Source organism: Chelonoidis abingdonii, chromosome 9, assembly GCF_003597395.2.
Source record: "Chelonoidis abingdonii isolate Lonesome George chromosome 9, CheloAbing_2.0, whole genome shotgun sequence".
NCBI classification, from domain to species: Eukaryota; Metazoa; Chordata; order Testudines; family Testudinidae; genus Chelonoidis; species Chelonoidis abingdonii.
The window spans coordinates 3,625,394-3,635,907 of NC_133777.1; the positions used below are offsets into that span (position 1 = coordinate 3,625,394).

At 49.8% G+C, this 10,514-nt stretch overlaps 1 protein-coding gene across 1 annotated transcript in view; it reads right to left on the reverse strand.

Moving 5' to 3' along the window:
- LOC116814851 (testis-expressed protein 2-like) overlaps window positions 1-7,778 on the reverse strand; it is a 23,956-nt gene extending 16,178 nt beyond the window's left edge. The window contains exons 1-4 of the mRNA XM_032762791.2: window positions 6,413-7,778; window positions 4,561-4,761; window positions 3,801-4,128; window positions 2,089-2,450 (exon numbers count right to left, since the gene is read on the reverse strand). Coding sequence (XP_032618682.1) covers window positions 2,089-2,450; window positions 3,801-4,128; window positions 4,561-4,761; window positions 6,413-7,747 — 2,226 coding nt within the window. The 5' untranslated portion in view covers window positions 7,748-7,778. The remainder of the gene's footprint in view (window positions 1-2,088; window positions 2,451-3,800; window positions 4,129-4,560; window positions 4,762-6,412) is intronic.
- Window positions 7,779-10,514: the final 2,736 nt, after the last annotated feature.

A 10,514-nucleotide genomic window follows, 5' to 3' on the forward strand; every position in this document is an offset into this window, starting at 1 on the left:
AGGAACTAGAGAGGATGTGGAAAATGAAGGCCAAAGTGGTCCCAGTGGTGGTTGGAGCACTTGGGGCTGTTACTCCTAAGCTGGGTGAGTGGCTCCAACAGATCCCAGGAACAACACCAGAGCTCTCTGTCCAGAAGAGTGCAGTGCTAGGAACAGCTAAGATACTGCGCAGAACCCTCAAACTCCCAGGCCTCTGGTAGAGGACCCGAGGTTGAGGAAGACACACACAGAGGTGAGAGGGGAATTTTTGGCATTTTTTTTTTATTTATATATATATAAACATATCTCCAGAGGACCTGATCCCCAGGGCTGCAGCACCTTGTGCAGTCATTCATATCCAGGGCAATGTGAGTGAAAAATTTCAGATTGCCAGCATGCTGCACTGCGTAAGTGACTGCGGAAGGTGCAGAGCAATGAGGAAACTGGCCCGTAGTAACTAACTATACTGTACCTCTGAGAGAGAGAATTATAGGCACAGGCATGTAGCGTGGTCTAGTGGTTACAGTAGGGGAATGGGCACAGAAGAGGTTTGGGATCGAGTCCCAGCTTGCCTCTCAATATCTCAGTTTCCCCGTCTATAAAACAGGGGAGAGGAAGATGAGATTCAGGCACTTTTTACATCACTGTGTAAGGGAAAAGGATGGTGAGGATGATGATAACTTGCAGGTGCTTCCTATTTCCAGTAATGTATCATGGGCTGACTAAACTCTGAGGCTGAAGGCCCGGGTGCTTCTGGCAAACACCCAAACTGGAGACCGAAAGGGGTGATCTCACTACTCTTCCAACCCAAAGAGGCTCACAGAAGCATTGACACTTGCAGGTGCTTCTCTGAACAGCCCTGCCAATCTTATGGGGTTTGCCTGTCAACGGACTCTGATTCATTATTGCTGTTGTTTTTTAGTTATATTATTGTAGCATCTAGGAGGCCCAGATATTCACACAGGTCAGCTCTTTGGTATCTGGAGAGACATGAAAGACATGATTTTTTCCCTTACAGGGAATGTGCTCTTGTTCACGTCCTTCTGCTTACACCCAAGAGAGGGTCTACATCATTCTTTCTTTCCTATTAATAGCTGATAGTCTCAGAGAAGAAAATACTATGAGACAATGGTGTAGGGATGACCTCGGGCCCACAGGCCTGGATGCCTTATTAATTGAGGCATTTTGTTCTTGTCTGCAAGCTGGGCACACCCGGCTTCTTATCACAGGGACTTGGCCTTCCTCCATCCTCCCCTGCACTTTCCCACCGGACTGCCGCGTCTGCAGCTGGCAGGTGTTTTTGTAACTTGCTATGCTACTAAGCTCGTGATGGAAGATTTTTGTAGAAAACAATGATTTTTACTGTGCAATTGCGCATGTGTAATCTTGGAGAATAAAGGAGAGAGGTGAGCTTGGTAAAAGCAGCTTTTCGCCTCCTCAGTTACCCTGCAAGTTGGTGTCAAGTCTTTTCTTCAAATGGAATGGGATCCCAAGGAAACCTGGAGTCAATAAGGAAAAGCTAACAGAATCCACGTATCTCATCAAAGGACCACACCACTCTCATGGGTTGGAGCAAATGGGAAAAGAGAGCGATAGATCAACAGAGACTGTCCTGAAGTCAATGAATCTGAAGGCTCTGCCTTATTTTTCAGTGTGTCAAAAATATCCTTCCAAGAAAGCAGCCTGTAATGGAGTAATGGATAACATGTAAATGACAGGGACATTCCTAAGTGTCTGGAATAATAATTGATTCACAATTAGCAGAAATTAATTTCTGTGTTGACTAAGTTGCCATAACATGATGCATTCTTTTTCAAGTACTTTATGAGTCTATGAGATGACACTGTGGTCCCAGCTATAACGCAAGTATTAACAGAAGCACCGACACTGATCTACCCAGCTCTTGAGAACACGAATTTATGAGGTCAGAGAATTTATGGGGTCAGAGCCATTTCTAATAACCCCCCATTAGTTCTTTATGAACATTGTCTTTGTTTAAAGCACTGTCAGGAAGTGCAAATGCGGAGAGGTCCTCGAGTGGTTGTGGAATTTGGCCATATATTGGATGTCGTATTGACATAGATAGCTTGGGAGGTTCTAGTTCCAGACTAGAGGGCCTAGAAAGGATGAAGTGAGCTGAGGGGCATGGGCAAGTCTTTTATGAGAATTCACGTCTGTTTCTCTAAGCATCTGGATTTCTTGCCAGACTACGCCGTTGGCTTCACTCACCTTTTGGGGGGTTGGGCTGCCCATGGCGCTGTGACAGGGGCTCTGAAGGGGGCTGGTGCCCATTTCTGGCTGGACTATCCGGGACATGTAGGTGCTGTGATCCAGAAGAATCTTCTGCCGGACGGTCCCAGCTAGATCCTTGGGTCTGAACAACAAAGGGATGTCGTCCGTGCTTCCTCGGCTGCTGCCACTGCTGTTGATGTCCTTTCCTGAAGGGCTGGAGAGCTGGTTCGGACCGAAACCTGGGAAACAGAAACAAATGGAGCTAGTGCTCTGGCTGTGTTCTGTTGAGGTGAGTGGAGAAAGAGGAGCGTTGCAAGTGAATGGCATACAGCAAAGCCAGACGGATGGAAGGACAGACCCATCAGCACTGAGGGTAGGTCTACACTTCAAGCTGGGGGGGAGGTTTTCCCAGGTGGGGGAGACGGACTCACGCTCACTGTGCTCAAGCTAGTGTGCTGTCAGCGGGGTGCCACTTAGCGGGGCAAGCAGTGGGAGGGGCCAGCCACCTTGAGTACATGCCAAGCATCTCAGATGGGTACATACTCAGGGCAGCTAGCCGCCTCCCACCGCCGTGGCTACGCTCTCTGTGTAGCACACCAGTTGATCAGAGCTACTGCAGAAACATCTCCTCAAGCTGGGAATCGCCCCCTCCCCAGCTCAAAGTGTAGACGCTCTCTGAGATACAATTGTGCATCTAGGAAAGGGAGGAGTCTTTCCCTGCCAGGAGGAAGATGCAGAATGCCTGAGCAGTAATGATCAGATTTTTCTATTCAACTTCAAAGCATTTGCCACACTTCAGCCAGTTAATCCTCATAACCCCCCTATAAGGGCAATGGGTATCATTAGTTTCATTACACAGACAGAGAAATCGAGGCACAGACTGATGCAGCGACTCACTCAAAGCCACAACAGGAGCTGGAGCCAGGTTTAGAATTCAGAAGTTCCTGGTTCCTAGTCTGTTGCTCAGGCCACCAGACAGTGCCTCTCTCCTAGTCACCGACGCAATACACTGCGTACACTCTGCATATCTCTGCAGGTGAGCGAGGCCTCGGCAGGCACATCCAGCATGCTTTCAGCACCCTTTGCTGCAGCTCAATCAGGGGTAGTTGTTTATAGAGCTGAGTGAGCTTTGCCATCAGGGACAATGAATCCAGATTGCATTCCAACAAACTGAATCAGTTTCTGAAGCTAGTTATTATTTATCTCAACGTAAGGACTCTTGCTCAGTTTTACTGGTTGCCATGAATATTGAGATTTTAAAAGCCTGGTACCTCCCAATAAGCCTGCCATGTAGAATGTCAGCAAATCTGTTGCTAAAGAGTTGCTGAAAATGCTTTTAGGCTGGGGCGTGGTCGAAGCTGATCGGTCCATCTACCACCAGACATCCCCCTCTGTCTTTCTCCAGATTTAGTTCTCACACAATTGGGCTCAACTCCTTTGACTTTAGTGGGATTATATCTGTTTACCCCCATGGTGGATTTAGCCCACAGCAAGCCGATTAAAGCCCATGGCTATAGAAGTGACTTCCTTCATTGGATTATCTGTATTTGCCTACATGCAAAGAGGCCACCATGGACCGAATGTTTTACCAAATTTGCCTTCTCTCCAGCTGGCACTCTGCACCTTGTGACAGTCCCCTCGGGAGGCCCTCATGAGATGTTGGAACCACTCTTCTTTGTCCCTTCCTGTTCTTCCAAAGAGGTAGAGGGTCCTTTGCTGGAGGTCCCCTGGAGGCTTCAGGGGGACGTCTTGGCCTGGTGTCTGAGTCATTTTCAGGCTTTCATCTCTTGGGAGCTCAATGTCATGCTCATTTGAGCTTCTGAAATTCTGGTCCTTTTGGTCTGGGAACAGAATGCAGATGGGATATTTCTTGTTCCACATCCTCTTTCGGGCCAGCCCAGGTGGGAAGAGAAAGACCTGCAATACCAACAAATGCTGTCAGGCAGGGAGACTAAGCCATGGGGACACGGAGCTGTTCCTTCAACCTGGGGAGTGCATATGTTCTTTGGTGTAGCCTGGTGGGACAGGGGAGACAATCACACGGTGCATCCAGTCACGGGGACTCTCTTTAATGGAGACACAGTGAAGGAAGAGCAATGGCCTTGCTATGATGAGTCCCAAGGGCCAAAATGGTCCAGCTGGGCTGAGAAGGACTTACCAAATGTTCTCACTGAAGGCCAAAACCCATCCATGATGTGGCGGGATGAAGTTCAGCATGAGGTCTGTACCACCCAGCCCCAATGGGACGAATTCAGATTCAAAGCTACGCCCACCTGTCTTGGCTCAGTTTAAACTAGATGCTTTCAGCTATTCTGGGGGACTGTTTTATCTCCTCTGGCAGAGCCCTACCTGGGCGTTGCTCAAGTCGTAGTGCCGATGGCTGACAAAGGCCACGTCAAGGGTTTCTTCTTCAAAGGTGGCTTGGCGTGGGACGTTGTTCTTAGGGTAAGAGAGCTTCATGGCAGAGCCTTCCAGCGTCACAAACACCGAGTGAGTGAGCGACGGGTGGTAGGTCTCTGGGTCGTAGAAATACATCTCGTTCATCCAGCTCTGTAAGGGAAAGTCTGCATGAGATGACGTCTTGCAGCCATGGCCGGCTAGTGGATTTACAGTGAGACCAGCCATAGTATGTGCTTCTTACTGCCTACAGTGTGATCGGGACTGGTTTTTGGGCTGGTCGCTTGCACTTGGAAAAGAATTGCTGTGACACACCCATGAGAAATGTGCTATTGAGTAGGAGGGGATGAGAGTGCAGTAAGGTGTGATGTGAGTGTGAGTTGGCATGTGTGTGCATGTCGCATGTGGGGTGGCTGGGGGTGCACAAGTGCACACACATGTGCAGGGAGATGTGTGTGCTGAGTGGAGAGGGGGAAGGGGTGCGTGTGTTCACGTAGGTGTATGAGTGTGCACATTATCTTTCACCGGCGTGAAGCCACAAGGACAAATAAAGTGCAACTCTTCAACAGCAACACAGCAAATTAACCCCTGGACCCCAGCCCTGCTCCCCTGGAGATGAGAGGGGCTTTGTCAGTGTCAAGCGATCCGGCTCGACACACGTCTGGAGAAAATGGGGATGATAAAGAATTCCCTTTGAACTAATGTGACACTTAACCAGCAATGTGAAATCACGGCCCAGACCTCCCAAAGCCTGCGTCCGCTCGATTGTTTCTGTGACCTCCAGCGGATTTGCTCCTTTCCAAAACACACAAGGCTCAGCCTCCTGGCTGCTTTGCCATTAGCCCGCTCCTCACCCTGGCCCTGAAATGTCGCCCAGCCAGTGCACTGTGGCAGCGGGACTGGTATCTGGGACTTTTGACTGGTGCACACACAATCCAGTCCCCGGCTCAACAGGGTTCTGGGAGTTACTGTGTCATTAATCTCCTGCTCAGTGTCTGCCCCGCCTTGGCTGCAGCTCAGCTCCACACCCTGTCAGCCCAGAAGGAAGCATTTCTCTTCCCCTGCCTGCCGTCCAACCCTCTCAAAGTAATTCATGCTGCTGCCTTTGTAAGCCCCTTTGCTACCTACCTGGCACTGAGGAGCCCACCCTGCTCCTCTTCATGCCCAGCTGCTTAGCCTTCCACGTAAGAGGCCAGGCTCTGGCCAGCAGGAATGCTTTAGGGAGGAAAGATGGGTACGGGACTGGGACTCAAGAGTTCCTGGCTCTGATATAGCGTCCTGTGTGACCATGGGCTAGTCGTGTACTCTCCCTGTGCCTCAGTTTCCCATCTCATTACCATGACGGGGATAACAGCACTGCCCTACCTCCCAGGGGTATGTGGGGATAAATTCATTGTGTGGTGCTCAGAGATGGGAATCGGGGCTCTAGACCCAACAGACAGACCCCAGCTGAGCTAAAGGAGGATGCTAGCTGGGGCGGTGCAATAGGCTGTTGGAGTTGCTGGGCCTGGTCATCACATGCACTGTGCCAGTGGATTAGATTCACTCTCCAGCAGCCAGCCTAGTCCCAAATGTCTGGGGCCCACAGAGGTTCCTGTGGCAGCTGGAGTGCTACTGTGTGGCGGGCACTGTCTGCATCCACCCAAACCCCGTGGGGATGATCAGCACTCGGAGCATGGCTACCCGGCCTTGGAGTTGCACAGGCTGTGCACATTACAGAGCCGTGGTCTGGATAACTGCTGTTCTTCTGGAGCAGACCGACCACTGAGCGGGCATCACCTCCAACCCCGAACATATCTCCTACCTTGAGGACATCTGGTACCTGTGGCTTCCTTGTTAGCAGCTCTGAGCGCAGCTTGTCCTGTGGGTACTGTCCCTGCTGGGGAGCCAGGGAAGGCTTTGGCACGAACAGCAGGATGATCAGGAAGCCCAGCACGAACCCAGAGGCCAGTCCCAGACAGAGGCCTGAGAAGTAAGGGGGCAGAGGCAGGATGAAGTAATTGTAAGCCAGGATGGCGACGCAGGCGAGGGTTTTGCATGGCACTGGGCTGGCAGGCTGGGCTGGGGGGAGCTCGTCCAGGGGCTGCTGCAGCTGTGCTTCCTCTGGGCCGTTCTCACTCTGCTCCACTTCCACCACCTGGATTACGTCTCCACAGGAGCAGATCTCGTACGTGCAGTTCAAGGCGGCCCCCCACTTGCGCTCCAAGGGGAAGCCGTCCTTTGCCTGGGTTCTCCGGATCACTTTGCTTGCGTGCTGTCCCGGCCAGTCGCTCTCCACTTTCCCAGGGCTGGGCCTAGCAGCCTGGGTGTCTGCACTAGTGCGGTCCCCGCTGTGGCTGGATGGGGAGTCATGGACGTAATCACCGGAGTGGGGCAGTTTATACTTGGCTGAGACGCTGTTCTCGTCCCCGATGATTTTGCTGAGCCTGCTGAGAGGTTCCTGCATGGCCTCGGAGAACCTCCTCTTTGTGTCTTCGAACTTGGCCTCCTGCACCCTGAAGAAGCTGCCTTTGCTTTCCGAAGGGGAGATATTGGGGGAGGAGGGGGCTGTCCTGGAGTCCCCACCTCTGCTCTTGGGCTGGGTGATCTGCCTCCACAGATGCACGTTGAGCTTTGAGTCTGACTTGGACTGCGTCACCAAGTTCAGCAAGGGCTGGGGCTTGAGAGGGCAGCTCTCCTTGGCTTGTATCTCAGTCGACAGGGACTTCACTAAGTTAATGAGGGGCTTGGGGCCCGGGGAGCCCTGCAGATTCAGGGGGGCAGTGGAGCTCTGTGGAGAGAAGCCAGGCAGATGATAGAGGGGCATGTCGGTCAGGAAGCCCAGCTCTGGAGGAGAAGCCGGAGGGAATGGTCTATGGAACGAAGATCCAGGTTGGCCTTCAAACTGCCCAGTGTCCACATACAGAACAGTGTCCTCAGGCAAATTGGCAGCTCCTTCCTCTTCATCCTTATCCAAGGTGAAAATCAACTCACTCCCGTCCAGGTTCTCCCAGTCCTCTTTGCTCCTGGTGCTGGCGAACTGACTGGTTATCTCTTGGGAAATGACCGTTGGGTCTCTTTGCTGAGGTGAGCCCAGGGGAGAAAAGGAGGCAGGAGAAGAGCCCTCTGGCTCCAGGGATGCTTTGGCCTGATCAGCCATTGTTCACATCACTGCTAGTGTTGGTTCTGCAAGGAAGGCACAAATGAATCAAAGTGGGTCAGAGCCCAGCTCCTAGGGCCCAATTGACATGACTGTCTAGGAGAACTAGATGGAAGAGTGGGGGAACCATATAGGTGACACCCCTCTAGCCTGCCCTCCCCCACATGAATAGGCACTATGTTCATGATGTTAATATGGAATATATTATACCAAATATAAGTGTTGGGTAACCACGGCAAATTGTATTATGCTGATTCTCGCTCACTTATGCTAAATATTCCAAGATACCTTGGAACAGTATCACAGCGTTTGTCCTAGGCAGATAGGCAAACTGCCACAGGCAAGACACAGGAGTGTTCTACCCTGGCACAGGTAGGAAGTGCCTTCATGGCCCACCGACTTTGGAAAGGTGTGTTTCAAAACAAGAGAGAAGAAGGACTCAGCGGAGTCCCAGAAAAACAAGGTACACAGCTGATAGGTGATTTTTCAGTCTTGGGGGATGTACATGGTTTTATGGCTCCAATCTTGCGAAAGTGTATCCCCATGAGTAACTTCACTCACATGAGCTGTCTCGCTGAATTTACTAGAACCACATCTATGAGTTAACTTATTCACATGCTAAGTCTTTGCGGGGTTTGTAATTTGCTGTCACATGCACATGAATAAACAACAATACGCAACTCCTGACACGCACAGATAACACTGACACACACTAGCCTGGATGAACTACCTTATGCAACTTACTTTAAAAAAAATGCAACATGGGATTTCATCTGTAGCTTTTTTTTTAATCCGTTGCACATTAGAAATGATGCCAGAAATCTAATAATTCTACTTGTGTTTCGGGGCAGTTTATCCTACAGCACTATGATTTATTGGTGATGACTGATCTTCTTAGCCTCTTATGGCTAATGGAAGAACAAACTGCCGAGTACTAAGCAGCATTATCCTACTTTTCTAATTGTGTTGCTTACTTAATAGATATTTGAGTTTAAGCCAGAGCTACCCATGTGTTCCACTAACTTTACATTGACTAATGGTTTTAAAACTCTATCTTCGGCCCCAATTCAATTACACAAAAGCTTGTGTTGTAAGAGGAAAAAAAATCCATAATCTGAATTTTTACTAGATTTACAAAAAGTTTGGCCTCCACCTCAAAAACTACTTTGTTTTACCAGAGAATTTTTTCAAGTCGTCATAAAATATTGCCAGATCGCTGCATCCAAAAATATCAAACTAACACAACAACCCTCTCAAGCTCTGCTGAGCAATTGGTCAAAAAATCAGGTGGGAAACATCATTCATCGTTATTCGCATTTGTGGTTATGCATTACTGGGAGAGGAAGGCTGTTCCGATGGCTAAGGCATTGGGCTGGGACTCAGGAGATCTAGGTTCAATTCCGGACTCTGTGCCGACTTCCTCTGTGACTCTGGGCAAGTGACGTAGGTCCAGTTCCTTGGCTTTATTTAGGCACCTAACTCCCATAGAAATCAATGGGAGTTAAGCACCGAAGTACCTTTCAAGATCTGTGGTCTCATCCCCCCACTGTAATATGAAGATCATAATGCTTCCTTTACGGGCCCCCTTTATTGACCTTGCCTGTGGGCTCTTTGGGACAGGGACTGTCTCTTACTATGAGTATGTACAGCCCCTAGCACAGCGGGGCCCTGACTCTGTGGGGGCTGCTAGGTGTCACCACAATACAAGTAATAAATGACAGTATTTGCTATTCGAGCAAAAGTTACGTGTGGCTATAGAATATGCAAAATCTGGAGCTATGTTCTTTGTAGCCAAGAAGCTAATGTAACAAATCCATGGCCACCTAGGAACAGGAAGGTTATTGCTAATGACCAGGGCTGATTCTAGGGTTGGGTGAGCCAGGGGGTTACCCTGGGTGCCAACTTCCAGAAAGCACTGACCGCTGTGCTGCTTGGCTTGCGTATGTGTGCGTACACACACATGGTCCAAGCATACCTGACCAACTGTTTTTCAAGTGTGTTTTTTATCCTCTCAGCCGCTTGGGAGGGGGCAGGAGTGGGTGAAAACGTTTACCACTCTGGCCAGCAAAACTCCTGCTAATGACACACCGCATGGCCACTTGGAACGTCATTGTGATAGCTGGGCTAGAACTCTGCTCCTCTTGGCTCCAAAAGCACAGATCACTTACGTTACAGGAGAATCTTTGTTAGCAGTATAGGGCCCATGACACACAGTTGAGCAATGCTTATTCCATCCAGTAAGGGGCAGAAGGGATATCAACCTCAGCCAGTTTGTTACTGTGCCAAGCAGTGTACTCAAAATGAGTAGTTAGAAATGAATTCCAAAGCAGACTCCATGTTTCTGTGTTCCTGTTCCAAATAGCCAGGCTGGAGTGTCCAGTGCTGCTCAGATTTACAGTGGGGAAAAATAATGTTTAGCATTTCTAGAGCTTTTGGGGCCAAATGGAGCCCTGATGTCAGCGCGTGCATCTAACCTGGCTTGCTGACACCAGAGCTGCATTGGGCTCTGGATCGTCAAAGAACTTTACAGACATGAATTAATTACAGGCTGTGCTGCAGCTGCCTCTGGCTCAGTTTACATAATCTCATGCTTCATGGGCTTCATATTCCCTACTTCGTCCTGATTTACATGAGCAAATTGTTCCCAGAATAAACCTGACGGATGCCCCAGTCCATCCAGAAATCATTGCTGAGAGGGAGAGGGCTGGAGAGCATCGACTTGGGGCTCCAGAGAGTACTGCACTGGACCTAGCCCCTGTATTTTGCT